Source organism: Daktulosphaira vitifoliae, unplaced genomic scaffold (genome assembly GCF_025091365.1).
Source record: "Daktulosphaira vitifoliae isolate Bord-2020 unplaced genomic scaffold, ASM2509136v1 Scaffold_2, whole genome shotgun sequence".
NCBI lineage: Eukaryota > Metazoa > Arthropoda > Insecta > Hemiptera > Phylloxeridae > Daktulosphaira > Daktulosphaira vitifoliae.
Genome location: NW_026099573.1, coordinates 34,024,510 through 34,049,856, shown reverse-complemented (window position 1 = coordinate 34,049,856; position 25,347 = coordinate 34,024,510). Strand labels below are relative to the sequence as shown.

Sequence of the window (25,347 nt, the reverse complement as noted above, 5' to 3'; positions counted from 1 at the left end):
TATTTATTAAAAACAGTCCAAACAAAAAATGAAAATTTTAAGTCGAAAGCGTTGGCTAATTTACACACCTGCATGTCCCTTATGACTAATGAACTTAGTCGTGTATTTAGAGATAAATATTTTTTTCTGCCATTGAATCAGCTAAATTTCTATAAATAAATTAGTAGAACTGACAGACACCACTATAATATCATAGCTTAAACTCGAGATTTTATGGATATTATGAGAAATTTCAAATAAACCCATTTATTAATAAATAGATGTTATTTCTTTTTTTTTTTGTTCATGTAAACAAAATGATCTAAAAAGTTACTGTACAGGGTCTCAATAATGAAGTCCTTACCTGGCCTACAACTAATATTTCCTAAATGTTTTAGCATAATAACTTTAAAAATACCTACGAAGATATTTGGTTTGACCAATTTTTTTACTAAGTATAGAAAAATATGATAAAATTCTTTTAAAACGAAGGCATCAATATTTATTATTTGCCAATTCAATCTTTTCCTTTTTTTTTTTTAGTAGACAACTATCGTCGCTGTTAGGAGCACACGCCCCCTGCGTCAACCTCCTGGATCCGTTACTAAAATTTTGTAGAATCTACAGAATTATGTGTTCTAATTATTTGTTTAATAGTTTAATAAGAAATGATCACTTATGGCTAATATTATTTAAAATTAAGACTATTTTGTAATTTTAAATTGAGTGATTATTTTTCGAATTTTTTTTAACTATCAAAAAGATTAATTAATTTGGAAATTGTTTGAATTTACGAATTTATATAAAAAGATAATTCAAGATCACTAATTTTTTTTTGAGATTTAAGGTTATCAAAAATAATAAACAAAATTTGTGAGAGAAGAATGAGCGAAAAATCGTAGTTATAATTTATAACTTATAAATATTAAGAACCTTGTTTCTTTAAAATTTAACTAATGATTAACTCGAAGATAGTATCTTCAACAAAGAAACGAAACATGATTTATGTATATATATATATATATATATATATATATTAGAGGTGATTCTTTGTTTTTTTTTTTATCAATTTTGTCTGACACAAAGGTGTTATCATTCTCCGAGTTATGCAGTTTATACATAATAGTAGATATCGCGGCGGTTACGGCACTGTAAAAGAGCCATGGTGCCGACTATTTCAAGATGGAAGCTGTGCACTCTACCTCCATACCTAGCAAAATCGAATTTTTGTGTATTGATGATAATACCCATAAACTCTTAACAATAATTACTTCTTCATTATTATAGTACAGTAGCACCCATAATAAAATGTCTAGTATACAGTATTGTTAATGTTTTTTTTTTTATGTAAAATAATTAAGTTATTTATTAAACTTGTGCGGGTTTGCGTCATTTATGATAACCGTTTTGTTTGGTCGACTCCCATGATTTACCGGTGACAATTGGAACGTTTGGCTTGCGCTACAACGGGGGTGCCAAAGGAATTTCGGCGAGTATAATATTGGTGTGGTATTAATCTAGAACAGGTACATAGCTCAAGCTACCCAAATGATCTCCTCAGTTACACAGGTAATTGCATATTTCAGTATTGTAACTCAATTAGTATCAACTTAATCTTTATAAGTTTAGAATGATAATATTTTTGAGTAGCTGTGGATTGACTGATGGTGATTTTTAATTAATAATAACGAAGTATTTTTAAATACTGTGGTGTGAAATCGCCTTAATACATAATAAAATAATACATGAAGTATTTTTATAACTGTAGTCTGCAGTTAAACATAGCTTTAGAAATCTTCATCCCCGTGCAATACATTTTTTCTTGTTTACTACTTAAGTAAATTAATGTTCATTTATTTTAACCTGTACTATTAACAATACAATTATTATGTAAACAGTTCTATTCAAAAATAGATATGATTATTAAGTATTTGTATTTATTTTATTAAGAGAATTTTTATGAGCGCTGAATAAGATATACTAAAAAAATTATTTTTTCTTCTTCAATTAAAAAAAAAGTTAGATGATCTTAGTTCTGAAGCATCAATTTTCCATAAAATTTGTTGTTACTATTATTATTATTATTTAAATTGTCAAAAGAATTATTCATACAATTTTCTACATATTAATTTCAGTCATTTATTATGGCTATTAGTATTCATAAGTTAGAAATGGGAATCAAATTATTGAATGATACAATTAGCCATCACTTAGAATATTTGGAAACCTGAAAAGTCTCATGATAATTTTTTTAATGAAAAATGTGGAAAGTTATTGATATTTGAGATGTATAAAAAATTATTCTTGTGTTCCATACATCTAATATAAAATTTAATGATTTTTTATACTTCTGTATGAACTATTCAATATTTATAAAACAAAAAACAAATTTCTATCATAGTATACTATGCTTGTTAAAAATATATATGCATGTGTATTGTAGTGCAAGTGGAACAAATTATTTAAAATTAAAATTGTTGAAATGTAATGGTAAATTAAATAATTTGAGCATCCTTCTATGAACTTTTTAAAGACTGATAATGTTAAAACTAAATGATAGTCTTCTACATAATTAGCTTTTTAAAACAAATTTAATTTTTTTTTTGGCTATATAAAAAAATGACAAAATTATCCCCAGTATCAAAAAATAGTATTTTTAAGTTAAGAATGATCTAGAAAAATAATTATTTTATTATATTGTAAAGCAATCTAAGCATATTATAGTTAACATTCATTGTTCTTGATATTTTTGTATAATATACAAATTGAAATTAATTCAATTGAATTCTCATTCAGTTTTGCTGATAAAGTAGTTCTGTAAAACTGTCATTTACATTGTTTTAAACTATATTTTTTATAATTAATGCTTAAATGAATGACTAATTTTGATTAACCAACCATTTTAAACATAATATGTCTAATGGTTGAAGTTATAGAACAGTTAAAATATTATAATCACATTAAAAATATACTATCTAAATGATTTTATTTAAACATAAATTTGCTATGTTTGTTAACTTTTATTATTATACTTAAATGAAATTGTAATATAATAATTTGATAAAATGAAATTGCTAACTGTTTTTCTATATCAATACTATATAATGTGCTCTTGAATATTAATTCTAATTTATTAACATTAATTAAAAGGTATTGTCTTCTTTTTTTTTTTACTGTTTTTTTATCATTAATTTCATTATTATTATTATTTTTTTATGTTCTGCTTTTTAATTTTTAGATTCCATAAATATGATGTCCTATTCATCAATTTTTAAAGAATGTATCAGAAAAATAATGTATTTTCACACAATTATAGTTATGTTTGTATCCTGAAAATGATATTATTTAAATGGATTGGTCATTTATCACTTATGGTAAGTGATATTTAAATAGCTATAAAGTAATGTCACAATAATATGTTATTTTATACTTAACAGGAAATTTGGTGATGCAGAGTTCCAAATTATGTATTGTCCTACTGCTTTTGCTAATAGCTACGCTAAAATGTTCTTTAGCTATGTCAGTTATAGCAAAGTATCCTTTAAATGTTCAAACAGAATGTTTTTCGGAACACCTACTTCATATGGCTGTAGACAAAAGCTTTGGAGGTCATGTTTATATTGGCGCAAAGAACAAATTAATTCAATTAGAAGGATCAAATTTAACTGTAGAAGCTTGTACCAATACAGGACCATTAGCGGATAGCCCACAATGTCCTGCGAGTGGTTGTCCAACATCTCCAATTATTGAAACTTCATTAACGGACAATTATAATAAAATTTTGATTATAGACTCAGAATCTCGGACTTTAATTGTTTGTGGTTCTATATTTCAAGGGGCTTGCAATAAATATAAAGTTTCAAATGTTTCATTACCAGCACAGTTTATACCTATGAGTATTGCAGCTAATAATGAACAAGCTTCAACTTATGCATTTATTGGACCAGAACACTACAATCATTGGGGAAAATCCAATGTTTTGTATGTCGGAACAACATTTACCAACAATGGAGAATATAGGCATGCTGTACCAGCAATATCGAGCCGTAATCTTTTTAATTTAGATTACGCTGAATATTCGTTTTCAAAACAATCTCTACTAAACATAAATACTCAGTACCGAGACCATTTTCTTGTTAAATATGTGTATGGCTTTAACTCGAGTGATTATGCTTATTTTGTTATTGTTCAAAAACGATTGCCGTTGCCTGGACAAGAAGATCAAGGTTATGTTACTAGATTGGCTCGTGTTTGTATAGACGATGCTAATTATGATAGCTATACTGAAGTAACTTTACAATGCTTGGTTAGAATATCCCCCAATAGTGATGATGTAGTTGAATATAATCTTGCTCAAGATGTGAAACTTACTAATGCTGGAGAAGATTTGGCTACAAGTCTAGGCATCAGTACCGAAGATCATGTTTTAATTGGATCATTTTCACCAAGTCAAGGAATGACAAGTGAACCAATGACCAAGTCTACTGTTTGTGCATTTAGTATGCAGCACATAGAATCAAAATTTAATGAAAATATTCATATGTGTTTCAATGGTAGTTTAAATTACCGTGATATGCCATATATTTCTGGACCAATATTACAAGGAAATTGTCCTCCTGCTGGGGTAAGTGAATTTTTTTTAACTATTACTGATAGTATTATTTGAATAATTGTCAAACTTAATTAAATTACAGTCAACGGGAAATATATTAAATTTTTGTGAAGTTGGTTTGAAAATTTCTGGGAAACATCCTATTAGCACAGATGCTGCTATAAACTTCCCTAATCATCTAATTACATCCATAACATTAGCAATCACCGAAAAAAATACAATTTTATTTTTAGGAACTTCAAATGGCATCTTAAAAAAAGTAAGATTTACTATTGTGCATCTTATAATTTAACTTACAATATCATATTATAAATATATATTATTCATAAGTTTATGTATTCTGTGTGTATTTTATGTTTTAATTTATTCCCTATACAATTTAGGTTTTGTTATCGTCTGCTACAAGTGGAGTGAAGTATGAAGAAATAGTTTTAGATAATGGCAATCCTATATTACCTGATACAACATTATCTGCTAATGGAGATAATTTATATGTACTAACAAAATCAAGTGTAAGTTTATTACTTTAAAACTTTTTTTTTATTATAAAATATATATAATTTAAAGTATTCATGTATTAACATCAAACAAAATATCTGTTACTTAAAGAAATCTTAGAAATCCTTATCAATGTTTTATTATATAAATTTAATTAATGTATCCATAACTTAAATATGCAGCTTAGACTTACTCCTTTTAGCTCTTTTACATATGCAATACTGAATAAGCTTATTAAATTTTCAAATATTATTAGTTTTTGTTAAATTTAAGAACTAACAAGTTTGAGACTAAGTTTAAGACTAAACTGAAAACATTATATCTCAACTAAATTTGAATATTTTGTGTTACATGAACATTTTCTAATTTTATCATTTAGCAAACTTTGTACATATTTACATTTATAAGTAAAAGTAATTATTTTAATAGGTCATGAAAGTGAGAGTTGAACATTGCAACAGTTTTACTAATTGTTCAGCTTGTTTAGAGGCAAATGACCCTTACTGTGGTTGGTGTTCTCTTGAAAGAAGGTAAGGGCAATCAATATTTTTTGGATTGATTAAATGGTTAATTTGAAAATTATATTTATTTTTTAGATGCACGGTTAGGAGTACTTGTCAAAAAGCAAGTCATAGTTCACCACGTTGGTTATCTCTGGGAACAGGACAACAATGTATAGATTTTGAACAAATTAACCCAGATCGGATTCCAATATATCAAATGTCAAAGGTACTAATTTCTAAATAATTTTAAATTTAATTACTTTTGATTTAAGAGAAACATGAAAAAAGGAATATTCTACCTCAATTTATACTGAAATAATACATATCTCAGTTTTTTTTTATTTTCAGGATGATCATATAACAAATTAAAATTATATGCTTTTAATGCAATAGGTGGTTTTATATTCATAATAAAAGAACTATGAGTCTCGAAAAAAAAATACGTATAAAAAAAATGTTCAGAAAAACATTTTTATCATTATTGAAAAAATCTTATTTGGGCAAAATTTTAGATACATACTGTTGCAGTTTAAGCAACATTATGTAATATAGTAGGAAGTATCATTTTGATTTTAAGTATTATATTTCTTAAAAAAATAAAAAATGATTAAATTTGTTTTCCTTATATAACCATGTTTTTATGTTCACTCATTTTTACTGATTGTGTTTACATTATATAATAGAATATACACAAAGACATTATTTATTGAAAAAAAATTCTGCATGTTTAAAATTTTTATTATATGTTAAAATTTTCTTATTTGTAGGTTCAACTTGTTATACGGACTTTACCAGAGCTTCCAACTGGTGCAAAGTATAGATGTGTCTTTGGTAAGACTGAACCATTGGATGCTATTGTTACCTCATTTGGTTTACAGTGTTCTACGCCTCCTACCCAATTAAGACCAAAGATCCCCAAAGGTCAGGATCATGTTTATGTATCTTTGTCTGTGAGATCTTCAGAAACAAATAAAGATTTTGTTAGTCGAAATTTTGCCTTTTATGATTGTTCAGCACATACAAGATGCATGGAGTGTGTAAAGTCGCAGTGGGCTTGCAATTGGTGTGTTTATGAAAATAAATGTACTAATAATGTTTCATCCTGTCAACGTATAATTATTAGCGGTGAAAATGTATGTATTACATCTATTGTACAACTTCTATGTAGTTAATTTACTGGAATTTCTTTTTTAAATTTGACTATGTAATATTTTGTTTCAGAATCCTGTTCGGTTGAAAAGTCACGGAGCAATGTTCTGTCCAAGATTTGTTCAGCCAGCTCAAAAAATATTACTGCCAAATGGTGTTCCTAAAGAAATAGTTCTTCAAGTAGAAAATTTGCCCAATCCACAAGTTGGCCATACAGGTTTTCAGTGTATAATAAACATTGAGGGGGCAAAACTCATGGTTCCTGCAAGGGTGGAAGAAAAGTATATTGTTTGTGATAAAACTACAGTGAGTAAATTTATAATTTTACTTAATTTTATTGGTATACAGGTGGATAAAACTAGAGATTGAAATAATTGAATTGATGATAGTATATTAGATTATTGTTAATTTTTGACACTTATAACAATATAAGTAAAAAATATTTTTACTAATATTTCCTGCAGTTATTCACTAAATAACATAGCTAAAAGTAAAAAAATTAGCTTATAACTTCACTACTATAATTTTATAAATGTGTTCATAAGAACTGTTGTGAATTTAAAAACTTTGTACTGTGGCTTATTTATCTGGTGGTTCAAGTTACCTTTTTTCTGTGTATTCAATTGTTTATTTTGTATATTAATCTGAACAGCTCTTTCACTATTTTATTATTAGTAGATTCATCGACTATTTTCGATTAAATTCCTAAAGGCAGATTCGGTTGTTATTTAAGTTTTGTGGCAGGATCTAACTCAGAAAAATACTAGACTAGTTGAATAATGGAATTTTATAACGAAAAAGCTATGATGCTGTTTCTATACCAAAATATATTTGTCAAATTTTTTTTAATTAAACATAATTGAAATGTATATTTATTATTGTTTTAGTATTCTTACGAAGCAAACTCTGGTGAATATGATGCTATGGTTAGTATGGTTTGGAATAGAAACCACCATGTTGATACAATCAACGTCACATTATACAAGTGTGATATACTTGGTTCTCATAGAGAGCATCCGGACTGTTCATTATGTGTTACTCGTAATCGTAAATACCATTGTACTTGGTGTTCTAATACTTGTGTTTACTCAGAAACATGTCCTGAATCATCAAGCAATGAATGCCCAAAACCAAGAATTGATATGGTAAATATTTATTTGTATTTATTTTATTAATTTTGTTTTATTCATAATTATAATATAATTTTAAGATTAAACCATTAAGTGGACCAATTGAAGGAGGAACATTAGTTACAATAGAAGGCAGCAATTTAGGTTTGAATAGAGAGGATGTATGGAATAAAATTCACATTGGGGGTATTTCTTGTCATTTAGTGGACTATGAAGTATCTGTAAAAATTGTTTGTAGAACTGGGCCTTCATCTATAGAAAAAGTTGCTTCAGTAGTAGTTGGCAATAATGCTGGAGTTACAGAATCTTCTGTACACTACAGCTACAAGGTTTGACATTTTTTATATTGTGGTGTTACAAATTACTAATTCTTAAAATTTTTAATAAACAACTTCTACTATTTCTATTTTTGCAGAATGTCAAACTTGAAAAAGTAACTCCTATCATAGGTCCTCAAAGTGGAGGTACCATCTTAGCCATCAGTGGGCATAATTTGAATATTGGTAGTTTAATAAATGCATTTTTGGATACATTTCCTTGTACGGTGAATACCACACATGCTTCAAGTTCCAGGCTTACTTGTGTGACATCATCAGCTGACAGACCAAAAACTATATCTGCAATGCATCTGATCATCGATGGATCTAATAGAACACTATCAAAACCGTTTACTTATCGAAGTGATCCAACCATAGCAGAAATCAAACCCTTGATTAGTTTTTTGTCAGGAGGCAGGATGATAACAGTTCACGGAACAAACTTTGATATAATTCAAAAACCTGAAATGGTTATTTATATAGATTCTGAAACGTTTCATCCCATCAACAAAACGGTAAGATTTTAAAATGGTTCGGGTGATTGAAATTTAATGTTTATGTTCTCAAACAATTATTAACATAAATTAAATTTTATTTCAGGAGTGTATCGTGCTTAATTCTGCCCAAATGGAATGTCCCTCTCCATCTGCTAATAATCAATTTTTAAAGAACTTTAAAAATCTAAAAAGAAAACGACGTACAACAAATGGAAAATATATAGATTCTTTTTTAACCTTAAAAATTGGGTTCATCATGGACAACGTTACAGCTGTGCGAGACTTGGAAAAACATTTTAAAACATTGCATTCTCAAATTGTATATGTTCAAGATCCAAAATTTTTTCAGTTTCCTAACACTGTTAAACTATACAAAGGAGACACGCTAGTTATTGAGGTATGAACTATTATTTTAGTAATCACAATACGTTTTTTGAGAAAAGTAATTAATTAATAAAAGTAATTGAGTAAATAATACATTTTTACAAATATTATAAGGTATAGGATTAAAAATTTTCTAAAAAAAAAAAATTTATTCTTAATAATTTAAACTACGTCCAATTTTTTCAGTAAATTTAAAGCTAAATGGATACCTTTAATCTTTAAGAAAGTGTAGGAACCGATCACCCCCCTATTGTGAAACCTGAATGCTCAAGTATCAACTTTTTATTATACTTGACTCATTTTATATCCATAAGATAATAACGCCGCTTTTACTTTTGATTAGAGAAAAAGTTTTGATTTCTAATAGTAATAGGATCGTTCTTAAATACCACTTTTAGTATTGATATTTAATTTATAAAATTTATTTATCAAAAAATTTTTATCGAATACAGGGTGAAAATTTAAACTTAGCTTGTGATGAATCTGATGTGAATGTAACAATTGGAATAGAAGTATGTAATGTAACATCATTGGCTAACACTCAATTAGTATGCATTCCACCTCAGTTTCAACCACAATCTACTGATGATATTGGTGTTTCAACTAAATCTGGATTACCTTTAGTAGTTGTAAGTCAACAAATAAATATTGAGAAGATCTAGTTTTCTGAATATAAATAACTTTAATTTTTGTCATTTTTATCGTTGTTTAGGTACGAGTTGGTAAAAAATTAAGATTTAATGTTGGCTACCTTCAGTATGATGTTATGTCAGCGTATTCTTTTTCACCAGAGGCGATTGCTGGTGCTATTACTGGTGCTCTGTGTATTATTATTATATTTTTCGTAATATTGTTTTTATATCGAAGAAAATCCACTCAAGCCGAAAGAGAATATAAACGAATACAAATACAAATGGATACATTAGAAAGTAATGTGAGATCTGAATGTAAACAAGGTACGTTCAATGTATAAACTCTCGTATGTTTTAATGTGAAATCGTTTTTTCTTGTTAATCAAAAAATAATTTTTATTATACAGCATTTGCTGAACTTCAGACTGATATGACTGATCTTACGGCCGATTTAGAATCCTCGGGTATACCTACATTAGATCACCATGAGTACATATTAAAAGTTTTTTTTCCTGGTGTTCGTGATCATCCTATTTTAAATGATTCAAAAGTAAGAACATTTTCTACGTACATACATTGTATAAATTTCAATGCAGTAGACTTATATTTTCGAACTAATTTTTTTAATGCAATTATTATTTTGTATAATGTTTACCAGGTTATTCCAGGTTCGATTACAAATTACGATGACGCCATGATGCAATTTGAACAGCTGATTAACAATAAGCATTTTGTATTGTCTTTTATTGACACTCTAGAATCGCAGAAAACTTTTAGTATTCGTGATAAGTGAGTTTTTTTGACAAATATTTAAATTAATTTTTTATTTAGACTAAAATTTAATTGTGATATAATCAATCTTCTAGAGTTAACGTGGCGTCACTTTTAATGGTTGTACTGATGAATAAAATGGATTATGCGACAGACGTGTTACGTAGTTTATTACTTAGGTTAATTGACAAATCTGTTATGTCAAAACATCCTCATTTAATGCTCAGAAGAACCGAGTCTGTTGTAGAGAAGATGTTGACTAATTGGATGGCATTAAACATGTACAAATACCTCAAAGACTATGCGGGTTCGTCACTTTTTCTACTTTACAAAGCTATAAAACACCAGGTTGAAAAGGGTCCAGTTGACGCATTGACATATGATGCTAGATATAGTCTTTCAGAAGATCGTTTGCTACGAGAACAAATCGATCATAGAGTAGTTGTAAGTCATGCTTGGCTATAATATATATTTTTATTAAGTAACATTTAATTTGCTAACTTGAAATTTTAGAATTTGTATGTGATTCAAGATGAGGTGAATGATAAAGTACAATGCAAAGTATTAGACTGTGATAGCATAAGTCAAGTTAAATCAAAAATACTTGATGCTGCTTACAAAAATACAGCATTTACATTGAGGCCTTCGGTGTTTGATGTGGATCTTGGTTAGAATATTTTCTTTTGTTAAACTTTAACTCAAACGATATTGCATATTATTAATATTTATTGAAATAAATGTATTTTAAAAAAATTGATAAATAAATATAATGCTTAATTACTATTTTAATTAATTTAAAGAATGGCGCCATGGACGAGGTGGTCATCTTACTCTCCAAGATTATGATGTAACAACGAAAACCGTTTGTGGATGGAAAAAATTAAATACACTCGCCCATTATGGTGTGAAAGAAACGGCCATGGTGTCTTTGATTCCTCGTCAACATGATACTTATAACAAAACATTTCTTCAACCTTGCCACGGCTGTAATTACTATTACATTTAAACAATCAAAATTTTATTTGTTAACATATTTACAAAATAAAAATTCTCAATTTTAGGTACATCAGCTTATTATTCGGGTGCAATTATATCGACAAGTAATGGTGGTATTGATTCAGGCAATAGTTCTAATGGTGCTATTTATCACTTAGTCAGACCTTCAGATTCGCAGCAATCCTATCATACGAATAAAATGATCGAAAGAACACATAAAGCTATACCGGAGATTTATTTGACTAGACTTTTGTCAACAAAAGGAACTATTCAAAAATTCGTTGACGATTTCTTTTCAACTATTCTTGCAGCTGATGACACATTACCTCCTGCTGTAAAATGGTTGTTTGATTTATTCGATGAAGCTGCAAGAAAATATGGTATAATTGATCCAGAAGTCGTGCATTCGTGGAAGTCTAACAGGTAATTAAATTTAAATTTATTTTACATAAAATAAAGTTAATATTTTTGGAGATTCTTATAATTCAATAATTAAATTGCAATAATTAAAATTATATATAATATTCTATTTCTTTTGAACATTCATATTACGTTAAGGAAAATGTACTCGTTTTGAAAAATATATTTCTTCCTTATTTTTAATAAATACTGTAGAAATGTGATTGGGGTGTTTATGATCTTAGTTTTCTTTAGAGAAATGATTCTTCTTTAACTAGAAAAATTGATTCGATGCAAAGCTGAAAAGGTATTGATGATTACTATTACTTTTTTTTCCTAATTTATTTAAATTAAAACAATAATAAATTATTGTTTTAGATTGTTATTGAAATTATAACATTAACCTAAATGTGTTGTATTATATATGTGTTGACATAAGTGCTTTAGAAAGCATACTATATTTTTAAACTTTGGTCATCAGTAAAAATAACAGTTTCGAAATTTTTTAGCTTTTTTTGAACCTGGTAAGGTATTGGTTTTACTATGATATGTTTTTTTTTTTTTGTGTCTGTTACCACTTTTACTCAGCTCTCAATAAACTGATTTCTTTCAACAATACGTCAAAAGATCACAAAACGTATCTAGTCGAAGATATTACCCTCAAAAATTAAAAAATTTCCCTTGTTCCCGGTAAATGAGGGAAATCTCCAAAAAAATTACAAATTTAAAAATTGCTAAATTTTTACATTTTTTCAATTTTTTTTACTTAAAACTGCTATAACTTTTTGGAAAATGTATGGATCAATAATTTTTTTTTATAGATGCTTAATGTCTTTATCTATCATTTGGTGTATTTTTTTTATAAATCTGACCCTTTACCCCTACCCACAGGAAGGGATTTAAAATGACTTTTTCACAAAAAATTTACTTTTACACTTAACTTTTGAAAGTGTAAATGACATAGTATTTTACAAACACTGGTTTTATGAAATGCATGGAGTCAGAACAACTTACTCTTTCATAAGAAATCATTGAAAATATTATTGCTATATCAGTAATGACATTTTTAGAATAGTCAAATTTTAATATTACTGCTATAACAGTAATATATGATGTTGTCCATCAACGTGGTGTTAATCAGGATATAAATAAGGAAATATCAGATCATGTAGCTTTTGTAATAATCCACCAATTTTTTAAAATTACATACTATCTAAAGATTTGCATCGAAGCGTTTTTTATGATAGTGATTTTAATCACTGTCAGATATCATTATATTTGACCCAACGACTAAACGTCTACACTGTGCTGGGTTTTTTTTCTTAAAACTACCATAAATTTTTGAAAAATGAATAAATCAACATAATTTCTTTTTATGTTAAAACCTTAGATATTTTCCTTTCATTTGATATCATTTTTTTGAAAATTTATCACTTAACCTGCTCATTTGGAGGGATTTAAAATAGCAACTTTTTTACAAAAACTAACTTTTTCAACTTAACTTTTGAAAATGTTCTGGAAATACTGCATCTTTTAAACATATATCAAATTAAAACTTATATTATGTACTACAAATTGAAAAAAATATTTGTTCCGACATCTTATCTTCTATATGCAAATGGCTGCCGAAATTCAACAAAAAATGTAATATTTGAGATAAAAACCACCTTCTATCGAAATGTTTTTTGTACTTAAAACTCCCATAACTTTTTAAAATATTAACTAATCAAAATAATATTTCTTTATATTGAAACCTTAGGTAATTTCCTTTCATTTGATATCATTTTTTTTTTGAAAATCTGACTAAACAATTTAAGCTTTTTTAATTTAATTTTTGAAAATATTCCGGATATATTGACACTTTTATTTAATCTAAAATGAAAGCCTCTATTATATAATTTATTATGAAAAAAAAAAAAAATTTTAAATATAGATTTTCTTTATGGTAAAAATGTTAATTTTGTGTTAAAAATTCTAGGTTTTGAATTTTATTTTATTTTAAAATATCTTAAAAATAAGGGGAATACACTAATTTTCATGAATATTATATAATTTAATGGACATTAAATTAACTTATAATTTGAATTAGGTTAAATTGCCAATTTTATCAACCGACAAAAGCGATGAACAGTTACCTAATTGGCAACACATGTGTCTTTCATGCTCAGGGTCGAGGTTCGAATCTGCCTGTGGCAATTAATTTTTTATCTCATTTAGATTCAATAACCAATTATTATCGTGGATCCCATTACTGTAGTCTACTCTCGTGAGAAGAAATTTCTTATTCATAATAATATTATTTTACTATGGTTTTATTTGTATCTGCGATTTATTTTCCTAAATGATTACAATTGTGTATTTAGTTGAAGATATTACCCTCAAAATTGAAAAAAAAATCTTTTAATCAAATAAAAATTTGTTTACCAGCTTCCTCTATAGAAACAATTAAAATCATTCATTTCTAATATTTTTAAAATATTTATTTTCGAACTAGATTTGATATGATAAAAATATTCAACTACAAAAGTAAATAATTTTATTTTGTAATTTATTAATTTTTTAACTCTTGTTGTGTGTGCTACTACCAGTCTATAATATTCCAAATTTTTTTGTAACATGTTCCTATATAAATTATAAATCTAAAAAAAAAATGATTTCTAGTTTCATCTGAATTTAACAATGGATTTTTACAATTATATTCAAAATTAATAATACGCTCAATTGAATAGATCTTTTTAACAACTGTTTTTTAATTGATTTTTTTAATAAAAGTAAATCATTAAAATTAATTCAGTTCTATATATTTCAATTGCAGAATCTTTTTAAACACCAAAAGTTAATTAGAAATGATTACTATGATTTCTATTTAAGTGATCTATTACAATATAAAAATGCAAAAAAAAAAAAATTGAACTTTTCTGATAAATTTACTAAGAATAGTAATTATAAAATTTTCTGACTGCATAATAATCTTAACAATATCATTTTTTCTATTTAATGATATCAATTTCAAACTTGAAAGTTGAGCTAAAAGTTATGGCAATAAATTCATTTTTTTTTTTTATTATAAATTTTTACAAAAAAAGTAGGTTAAAAAAAATGATTACTTTTAACATATTAAAAATCAAAATCAATAATAATTTGAAAACGATTAATTATAAAAATTATATAACTAAAAAATTATATATTATATTTTTGAATCTAAGAATTTACTAATCAGGATATAATTAGGGAAATAGAAGTTGATGTTGCTTTTGTAATTATCCACCAATTTCTTACAATGAAACATTATCTACAGATTTGCATCGAAACGTTTCTTATGATAGTGATTTTAATCACTGTCAGATATCATCTATACTTGTCCTAACTAATACAACATCCATACTGTGCCGTGGCTCCACTGTGCTACCGTTTTTTTATTATACTTATTATTATTCAAAGTTTTTCTAAAATAGTTATTAATCAAATTGTATTAAATCTTAAACGTGGTAAATTTTTTTCAGAAATAATAAATATTCATTCTTATAAATATGTACCTTTAGCATGTATAAATTTTTATTTCATTTATCTATGAGTTTCTTTTATTGTTGATCAATGTTTTATTTATTTTTATTATAGTCTTCCATTAAGATTTTGGGTAAATTTCATTAAAAACCCAGATTTTATATTTGATGTCGACAAGACTCCAACAGTAGATTCATGTTTGTCAGTTATTGCTCAAACATTTATGGATTCATGTTCTACATCTGATCACAGACTTGGTAAAGATTCACCTTCAAATAAGCTACTGTTTGCTAAAGACATCCCACAGTATAGAGAGACTGTTTTAAGGTAAGATATTATAAATTATAACTAAACTTAAAAATTGACCCAATTAATTATTATTATAATTTTTTTGAATATGTGTTTACTCCTATCATCTACGAGTATATTTGTTGTATCAATATATATATTAATTAAATTGGTATTAACAATTTGATTTTTTTATTAATATTGCATAATGTCTTGTCACACATTTCAAGATTAAATTATAAACTTTATAATAACAAATTTTTGATAAAATTTTGACAAAAAAACTTAAAATACATTTTATTGCAAAATCCAGGTTTTACAATGAAATTCAAAAACTACCACAAATTACTGACCAAGATTTGAATACAATTATGCAACAATTGTCAGCTTCTCATATGGGGCAATTTCACATAGTATCTGCTTTAAAAGAACTGTATATTTACGCGTCAAAATATCATGATGCTGTGAGTATATTTCAAATTAAAAGTTTCTCATTATGATTATTGTAATAAATATATATACATACAAATTGTTTATATATTTGTATTTTATTTGTATAAATATATACAAAGTATAATTTTTTTTAGATCCTAGACTCCTTAGAAATGGATCCATATTGTAAAAAAATTAACCTCAGTCACAAACTTCACAATGTGTCTGTTACACTCGAAGGCGAAGAAGCAACTATATGCTGACAGTAGACTGATCAATTTACTTGTACTATCCTGTGATAAAGATATTTTAACATGTAAATGTAATTAGGAATTATTATAATTTTATTTTAAGAGTATAATATAAGATAGAAAAAAGAAAAGTATTTCTTGCCGCAAGACAGGTGATATGTAATGATCAAAAAATTGCCCTTGTGAACACTATTTCTTCTTAAATTTTTTTAGGTTGATATATTTATAGTTATTATATTATTATTGTTAAGCCGATCTAAAACAATTTTATTTCACTGATATTATAAATTACGAATGTTGTGTAAGCAACATAAACCCTGAGAACATAAACAAATTTCAGTTTTAGTTTTAGATTTATTATTATCGAGTTGACAAAATTTATGAGTTTTATATTGAACTAAACTAAATTATTCAGATGCTACTTAATTTCACCCTGAAGTTTATTGATGTATTTTTGTTAAATTTTTTATTTAAATTATTAATGTTTATCTGGTAATTTTTTATTTTACCCTATTATTCATAAGGTGTAATTTAAGATCTTATTTATTGTTTCTTTCTATTTTTATAATATAAAATGAATAATTCATTGAATTTTATTAAAATAAAATTGTTTTAAGTTCATATATTATGCTCTTGATTATAACTGTTAAAAAAAATAATCAAATAGTATGTTATTGGTTTTGTGTTCTTATTAACTTGTTTTGTAAAAAAAAAAAAAAATTCTCATTATCTAATTGTCAAATTATTAACTTCTCTGTTCCATATACACAAAAATTGTGCAACAATATTTTAATTCCGTCCTGTGTATTTTGTGCTTTTGGGAAGTTTTTTTTTTTTTTTTTAACTTAACCAATTGTAACATTTTAACTGTTTTTCTGCAGTATTTAATATTGTTGTATATCATTTAAACAAAAAATATTTGAATATCATCTTATGTGGCATGTCACATAAAAGTTGTATTTAAATTGTCTACTTTTGTATTTTGTTCTGCTTGTATCAAATTTCTTATTCTAATCAAATATCTATAATTTATTCAATATAATAAGGGCCTGTGAAATTGTTTTAGAATTATTAAGGTAGCTATTATTCAAACCGTTTACATTAATTTATTGAAATGTTGAAATAATACTCTAACATAATTTCCTATATTTTTCATCAAGTAGATTTACATGTGCTTATAATTTTTTTTCAGTTAATCTGGTCTCATTTTTGTATAACATAAATATATTTAATTTACTGAAAAACGATTATTAGTACATACAAATGGCTGAATAGACTATTGATGTTCACATTTTAAATATAAAATTTTTTATTATTTAGTAGTAAATTATAACTGATAGACATAGCTAATTATAAAATAATAATGATAATAATACAATTTTTTGTATGTTTTCTATACTTTTAATGATATGGCTGCAGAAAATTACAAAGAGTTCAATTACACCTTTGTATTAAAATTTTACCTGGGATCTCTCATGCCTAATTATATAATATATAGCCTATCGTTGAAAAATTTTCGATCTTTATTATTAATCTATTGTACATTTTTAAGCTTCATAATTTTTGTGCCATGGATCCAAAATGTCTAAAACTTCCCTATTTAAGTATTGAAATAGAACAGTATAAATTATATTTATTGTAGTTATTTTATTTGTTTACGATTCATATATTTAAATAGTAATTCGAATTTGTCTAATATGAAAGCCGTTTAAAAAATAATATAGACATTTAAATTATTCAATAATAAATGTCACCAAAGATATTTTGGATCCAATAATCTATTTTAAACTGAGTTGATACCCTCAAGCGTTAGAAATCAAAATTGATTATTCGTTTAGTGTAAAGTGTACAAAACATATTTTGTAAGTTTTAATGTATATGTTGAATAAATACTTGAATTTTTTTTTTATTTATATATGTGTAATGAAATATTTGTATTTAAACAATGTGTATATTACGCTTAAATTGAAATATTTAATTATTAACTATTCTTGCGTGTTCGAAATATTTTCGAGAATAGCTAATATTGTGCATACGAAAAAACTACAAATTTAATAAAAATATTTATTTGTATTATAATTTCGTTTTTATACTGATGAAAAAAAAAAGAAAATGTGTAAAACATGATTGTATTTTATTATCATACGAAAAAAAAAGTTTCCACGGCGATAATTATACGGTGCCGGTTTTTTTCATAAGTGCGGTGGTCGGAGAGTTAAAAATGTTTGTTTTTGTTTCACGCGCCTGGATTTTTCAATGAGTTCACGGTTCAAGGCTTTATACGGTTTGGCGAAGTTTGTCTTGTCCAGTCCGATTTAAAATGTATGTAAAGAGTTGTAAGTTTTAAAAATTAATCTGTCGTCGCGGTGACTGCTTTTGCAGAATCGCAACCGCGACGATTTCTCGAGACACTTGGGTATACGATCGAATTATTAATCTTTAAAAATTTTTGGTACTAGATTTCCTTATTCGTCACAAAGCACCACCGATCAATAATATTCATCGGTACACTAATCCATACCTCGTTCATTTCTTGGGAAGAATTTTTAATATTGCACTTTTCAAATAAAAGCGGTAAGGGACCTTGAAATTTGGATTATTATCAAAATACGTTAAATGCCCCGAGCGTTCCATAGGTCTGCGCGTCGTCTATTATATGATGTCTCCGGAGCAACGAAGAGCGGTGCCGACACGCCAGTGGACTGATCCGTTGTAATAAAAAGAAAGAGGGGACGATGGGAAAGGGGTTAGATTATATGGATTGAGTCAGATTCATTCATATCATCTTAATCCTATCTCTTACCCACTCTATCCTATTTTTTAATATTACATAAATATAGTGCACGTCTTACGACTACACTTGCATTGATATTCAGATGGACCTGCCGATAGATGATGAATTGTGATGTTCCTTGTCGACGTCGTTATATTTAAATACAAATACTGATATGAGGGGCAACATACTGAATCTATTTCTATGGTTTGAAATAATTATTTTAACAAATGTGTAAGACTTATAATTAAGGTTGACAAAAGTAACATGGATTTTACATTATTAACTTAAATATGAAAGAGTATGGGCGAATAATAAGCTGATGTGCTAATTTTCCTAGCCTTTTTATATTAAACTAGTTGGTAAAGTGATGAAGAGAGGCTAGTTTTTCTTAAGAATTTAACTATTTTATCCTGCCGTCTGTTTGGCGCCAAAAATACGCTTATGGTAATTAAAAAGATTGACATTAATGAAAACATCGCTCCGAATGAGCGACATATTTGTAAAAAGTAATAAAAAATTGTCGGTCAGAAAAGTATTTAAAATTGATAATTATTTATGTGGAAAAATTATTCTAGAAGTTTCTCGAATATTCTCGTACCATTTATTTTAATTCATTACACCGTACGTATGCGTTTTTTGTTTTGGCGACCAATTTAGTAAACGGTCAGCTTTACACCTAGGGGGGTGACCCTCCATAGGCGTAAAGCACCCCATATTCATACGTTTCGTATACATGTAATGATTTTCAACGAATACTTTACGATGGGAACTAAGGTTTGGGGTTTTCCGAGCTCAACAAATACAAATAACACGTTCAAAATTATAGTTGACATTTTTTTAAATATATCAGTCTTTAACAGTGCATATTTATATTAAGAAGTAATAAACATTTTGTATGACTTAAAAAGATTTTTACAAATATTAAATGTTTAACTTCATTTAAATACATTTGTTTCGATTGCTTAAATCGCAATAAAATGTAACCGTTTGAAAAAAAAATTCGAATTTGAAAAAAAAGATCATTCGTATGCATCCATCCACTTACTTTACCCAAAATAATACACCCCCTCAACATCATACAATATGCATTAAGATTTTCAGTTTATATTCGGTGATTTTCAAGTGTAAAATATAATTTCTGTATTGTTGTAATTATTTTGATTAAATTTCTTATTAATAATATACAATATCGTTTTATATTAATTTTGGAAAAATACTGTAGATACTAAAAACAAATTCTTGATCCTATTATTATTATAGTATTTTTAGTAGTCTTGAGTATTTTGATAGTTTTTCTCTATATTGAGATAACTAAAATCGACAAACATTATTGTACGTTGTTGAACATTTATCTTGTAAACCAATAATAATATTTTTTAAGTAGAACAAAAATGGAGAGCATCCCTCCTCTTATTTTTTGCCTTCCCGACCACTGATAATAATATAATTGTTAATAGGTAATTTAAGTAAAAAAAATAGCAGTTTAAATTTAGTCATAGCAAACAAGAACTTTCTTTTACGGATATACTATGACTGAAAAAAATATTAAAAAATAAATAAATAGTCTTAAAAAATGAAAAAGGTCTATATTAATTTTCAAACAATTATCTTTAAAAAACTCAGTACCAGATTTATGATCATTAAAAATTGTCTTGAACGTAAAAAAATATTTAACGAGCGAATAAAATATTACAAAAAAAAAAAATTCATATACAATCGGTCATACTAGTTCAGTACGATATTATTGCTCTGAATTATATTTGTTGCGTAATAAACAATCGGCTTCTTGATTACAATTATTTTTAAAAGGATTTTTTGTGAAATACGCATTTAAACCATAAAAATAGTGAAGAGCGAACAGTATTAACAAGACCACGGCTACAATAATGACAATTAAACCCAAACACGAAGACTTCCAATATTTTCTGCACGTACCACTGCTGTTGAGATTTTCACCATCAGTTTTGAAATTGTCAAGTAGAACGACAGCGGTCGACATTAATGACGCATTCAATTTGTGTTCCTAGGCGACAAAAAAAAAAAAAAAATAAGTTTGGAATCATAAGCCCCACGCAGTAAATATGTTTTAGTTTACATTTGAGAATATAAATGAAGTTTATTTCTATTAATTATCTTCACTAACTCTTTAATTTTTTGTTAGTTTATTTTATTTTTTTATCGATTACAGGGGTTTGATTTCTCAAGTTACAAGCAAAAAAAAAAAAATTATGTATATATAATATTTTTAAAGTTATTTAAAAATATTACAGTTATAATAGTATATTTATAAAATAAAATAACTAGCGATTTGTTTAAATTTGTTGAAAATAAACTTTAAAGTGTCTTCGAATAAAATTTATTAAACTGGGTCGACGATAGTTTTCGATGCTTTTGATCAGATTGTCTGTGCACACCTCCGACTAGATCGGTAAAATTTAATAATAATAATTCGTACAAAAAACATCCTACTTTTGTAAAAGTTTCATTTAAGGCGACATCGGATTTTTCAGTTGCTGCACCACTTACTCCACCAGAATTGGCTAAATCGCGATTGCCGCCGAAGAAACACGTGGTGGGTGTGAAGACAAATATCAAACTTAGAAATATTTGTACGTCGATCATTTCAGTGTTGTACTGATGCAAATAGCTATCGACGTCAATCCGTTTTCGACACGAGATTAAATAAATATTATTTTTCGGTATCTAAGCGATAATTGCGTGAATAACAAACGTGTGCAGAAAGACACCCAACGCGAATATTTACTTAGTAGAGCACATTTTAATATTTTTTATTGTCGTTACTGTAATTTTATTTGATAGATTCCGCGATCAGATATTTTTTAAACAAAGGTCTATGTACAAATAAAAAATACCATTTAGGTGACAACCGTCATCTAAAGGATTTCTCTATGGAATTCGTACTCGTGATACTTAAACAAAATAATTGATCGTGTACAGTTAAACCGGATCCGCGAAAGTGTACGTCCATTTCCTCAAACTTTTTCATTTGTTGAAAGAGCGTGGGGAGGGGGTTGCTATGGCAGTGGGGACGATATTCTGGTAAAAAAGTCTCTCGGAGTTGGCTAAAAGTGTCCTGTCTCCATCGGAGTCGTTATCATTGCATTATGTTGTCTTATTTGAAACAAATACCAATTATTAATAAAAACTATACGTTTATTTTATATTTTTATTAGTTGTCGAATGACGAGGCACTGCGGATCGCAGATTCAGAAGGAATATTCATGAAAGCACTGAGAGAGGGAATAGTCATTGGGTAGATGATCGATTCGAATTTACATGGACAGCACAGGATAACAATCGATTTTGAACTCGTCCAAAACAAATACAGTCTTTCGCCAAGTCGAAAACATTAGTTTTTTTAAACGGAAACGCACACGTTTAATTAGTGTAAAAATAAAGGACGGAGTTGGAACGCGGGCTCGTTTGTTTTTATGTATTTCTGGCCCGCTCTTCTGTGGCTAACATAAAATACTTAATATTATATAAAATAATAACGGTTCAAAAGCCATTATCGGTCAAATCATTTTCTTACTTCTTAGCCAGCTACTCGTGTATGTTTTCATTTAGAAAACTTAAGTTTTCTTAAGTGTTTTGATGGAAGCGTTTTTTTATTTGTTGTTACTTAACAACGGCTTATTTGTTGTTTGGGTACACATAATTACTTATAGTAGAAAACACTAGAAATTACTGGAGATCAAAATTGAATAATAATAATAAAAAATTCCATTTCAAAACACATCACACACTTTAGAGAATGGTGGTAGCGACAAAAGCTCCGGTTAAACCAGCAGTGCTTAGTACTACGACGTCCGCGCCGAAAAAAGTAACCAGCGACGACAAAAACGGTCGTGTTGCCACCAAAGAAGATTTCGAATTTTACGCTCGACTGGCTAAACTAATGATTCTCAGGAAGGACAATACGGAAGGTGATGGATAATTTTTTTCGCCCGAGCTCGACTCGGTACGATTAATCGGCAACCCATAATTGCCTCTCCCCCTCCCAAAAAAACCACGAATAATCCATTTTTTTTCGAGACAGTGACATCGAAGTATTCGACGTGGTTAAAATCGCTTAGNAATTTTTTTCGCCCGAGCTCGACTCGGTACGATTAATCGGCAACCCATAATTGCCTCTCCCCCCTCCCAAAAAAACCACGAATAATCCATTTTTTTTCGAGACAGTGACATCGAAGTATTCGACGTGGTTAAAATCGCTTAGGAATCATGAAAACATCAACACCGGAGTGGACTACGTCAGGTTGATGGTGATGGCCTTGCAACATCCGGAACCGGTGTGTCCGTTCAACGATTACCCTCCGGCCGACATCGATCCGTTGGACTGCGATCCGATGGAAAAGGCTAGAAGAATCGTCCGGCAGCACGACGGCGTGTCGTGTGTGCCGCCCTTTTCGAACCCTCCGGTCGTGTCGGCAGTTTCCGAGGACCGACGTCAGTACGCGGCCTACCAGACGGTTCCGAACGCGGGCGTTCAATGTTACTACGTCCGAGCCGACGAGCCGATGAGTGGTTGGAACTTTCCGTCGACTATTTCGAAACCGGACAATCCCATGCACGCCGGCCCGTTGGATTGGGAACGATCGTTGGCCGGTATTTTAAAAAAGCCTCGGTAAACGTCGCCGTTAAAAAAATTGTTCGTAAAAAAACAACTGTTGTTTAAATTGAAAATTCGATACCGTTTCTAGGAGTATTCAGAACGGGACTGAGACGTCACTGGAATCTTTCGTCAATTCGGGTTCGAAGGCCAAGTAGTTAGTATCTAAAACGCGCACGCGTTTATGTAGTAATTTTATTTTTTGTTTTCAACTATACAATTCGAGTTATTTTTTCAGCACGTTCAAAGACTCGACGAACGCTTGCAAAATATTGAACGTGCTTCAGGAGGGTATTGACGTGGGTGACGGCGTTTTTAAGTGGTCCGAGTACAGTCTTCTAACGGGCGACACCATTCCGGGATCAGATTTGTGCATCGACTGGTAAACACACACACGGATTTTGGGCGGGGGCGTGTCGTTCACGTTTTATTAAAGTGTATAAAATTGTTTGTTTTAACGGCATGATCAGGATGGTGCACGAGCACGAAAGGACTCAGCTGGAGATAGACGAGGAAATCATCAATTCGTTTGACAAACTGTATCCGGGAAATTTTCGTTTGTCGGCTTGCCCCGAACTGCTGGAAGGCATTTATCGGAAATTTCAGTGTGCCCAAGAAAACGGTTCGAATTTTTTTATTTATACGGCGCGATCGACTTATCGATGACCACTAGATTTCTCGCAAAATAATAATAATTTTGAAAAAAAATGTTTTCGAATCATTCGAATAGAATTTCATTTTCGATATCTATGTGGTTGAATAGTTTTTACGTCCATCCCTCGTCTCTCATAAGAGACAACGTACACACTCGACTTGTATTCGTATAATAGAAAATGAACCGCCGATAACTTTTCAAAATGTAGTTAAGGAGTAATGAATATTTTTTGTATCCGGTGGAAGGAGTGGCGCGTAATCCCTCGTTTCACATTTACATTTTGAAATGTTAACAAATTCCGAAATACTCGTTTAAAAGTCCTTATCGATCGATCACATTTGTGTGCACCAAAATTATTATTATTTCAGAAGAAATTTAGCGGTCAACATCGATCACAGCCTGTTTTTACAACCCCCCCCCTCACCATCAACAAATTATCGTATCGACGTACACACTTTTGTATATTAATCTGTTGAATTTTATTTTACAAGTTCTGTGGACGGACGACAAGAAAAACGGTACTCCTCCGAGACAGTGCGGCGGCGGCAGCGATCCGGTTCGGCCGTCGATGTGTAGTGAACCGCCGAAAAGAAACAGCCGTTTTTACGGAGACGATTCGATTCCGGGGAGCGAGAAGTTCGACTTGTACACCGTCACGACCACGGCCGGTTACAGTCCGAACCCTTCGGCCGAATCTTTCATTTCGTCGCTGAAAACGTTAAATGCGGCGGACGACGTCGAAAAGTTTGTCTCTACTTGTTAATAATTCGTTGGACGCTAACCGCGCGATTAGTGATTATAACGCGACTAGCAGCGACTTATCGCTATTTGTTACGCTTGTTTCAGTGTATATCCGGACACGGGATCGCCGCTAGAACTGCCTTCGTTTACGGAAGCGGCCAAGTGTTTTGCGGACGTGGCTAACAAAGCTGAAAACACAC

At 28.8% G+C, this 25,347-nt stretch overlaps 3 protein-coding genes across 3 annotated transcripts; 2 read left to right on the top strand and 1 right to left on the bottom strand.

The window, feature by feature from the left end:
* Positions 1-1,137: 1,137 nt before the first annotated feature.
* On the top strand, positions 1,138-18,255 carry LOC126897733 (plexin-B). The gene is made up of 24 exons (XM_050671555.1): positions 1,138-1,548; positions 3,218-3,353; positions 3,417-4,603; positions 4,674-4,850; positions 4,975-5,103; positions 5,519-5,619; positions 5,686-5,818; positions 6,360-6,725; positions 6,814-7,047; positions 7,629-7,886; positions 7,952-8,200; positions 8,287-8,703; positions 8,789-9,082; positions 9,522-9,698; positions 9,782-10,025; positions 10,109-10,251; positions 10,360-10,490; positions 10,568-10,916; positions 10,986-11,139; positions 11,273-11,458; positions 11,534-11,891; positions 15,486-15,698; positions 15,973-16,123; positions 16,247-18,255. Exons 2-24 carry the CDS (start codon positions 3,329-3,331, stop codon positions 16,352-16,354), a joined length of 5,784 nt encoding a protein of 1,927 aa, XP_050527512.1. The 5' UTR covers positions 1,138-1,548; positions 3,218-3,328; the 3' UTR covers positions 16,355-18,255.
* Positions 18,256-20,692: 2,437 nt separating this feature from the next.
* LOC126897749 (uncharacterized) lies at positions 20,693-22,239 on the bottom strand. The gene is made up of 2 exons (XM_050671598.1): positions 21,588-22,239; positions 20,693-21,141 (listed from the first exon to the last, which is right to left on the bottom strand). The coding sequence occupies exons 1-2, from the start codon at positions 21,738-21,740 to the stop codon at positions 20,860-20,862; spliced, it is 435 nt and encodes a 144-aa protein (XP_050527555.1). The 5' UTR covers positions 21,741-22,239; the 3' UTR covers positions 20,693-20,859.
* Positions 22,240-22,893: 654 nt separating this feature from the next.
* On the top strand, positions 22,894-24,417 carry LOC126898175 (uncharacterized). The gene is made up of 5 exons (XM_050672116.1): positions 22,894-23,065; positions 23,322-23,766; positions 23,843-23,908; positions 23,990-24,133; positions 24,222-24,417. The coding sequence occupies exons 1-5, from the start codon at positions 22,894-22,896 to the stop codon at positions 24,415-24,417; spliced, it is 1,023 nt and encodes a 340-aa protein (XP_050528073.1).
* The last annotated feature ends 930 nt before the right edge of the window (positions 24,418-25,347 follow it).

Coding starts and splice junctions, on each gene's coding strand:
- LOC126897733 (XM_050671555.1), top strand. CDS start 3,329: ATGGATTGGTCATTTATCACTTATG. Junction 11,459..11,533: donor TCTTCAACCTTGCCACGGCT/GTAATTACTATT, acceptor TCTCAATTTTAG/GTACATCAGCTTATTATTCG. Junction 16,124..16,246: donor CGTCAAAATATCATGATGCT/GTGAGTATATTT, acceptor AATTTTTTTTAG/ATCCTAGACTCCTTAGAAAT.
- LOC126897749 (XM_050671598.1), bottom strand. CDS start 21,740: ATGATCGACGTACAAATATTTCTAAGTTTGATATTTGTCTTCACACCC. Junction 21,142..21,587: donor TAAATGAAACTTTTACAAAA/GTAGGATGTTTT, acceptor TTTGTCGCCTAG/GAACACAAATTGAATGCGTC.
- LOC126898175 (XM_050672116.1), top strand. CDS start 22,894: ATGGTGGTAGCGACAAAAGCTCCGGTTAAACCAGCAGTGCTTAGTACT. Junction 23,909..23,989: donor TCGGGTTCGAAGGCCAAGTA/GTTAGTATCTAA, acceptor TTATTTTTTCAG/CACGTTCAAAGACTCGACGA. Junction 24,134..24,221: donor TCAGATTTGTGCATCGACTG/GTAAACACACAC, acceptor CGGCATGATCAG/GATGGTGCACGAGCACGAAA.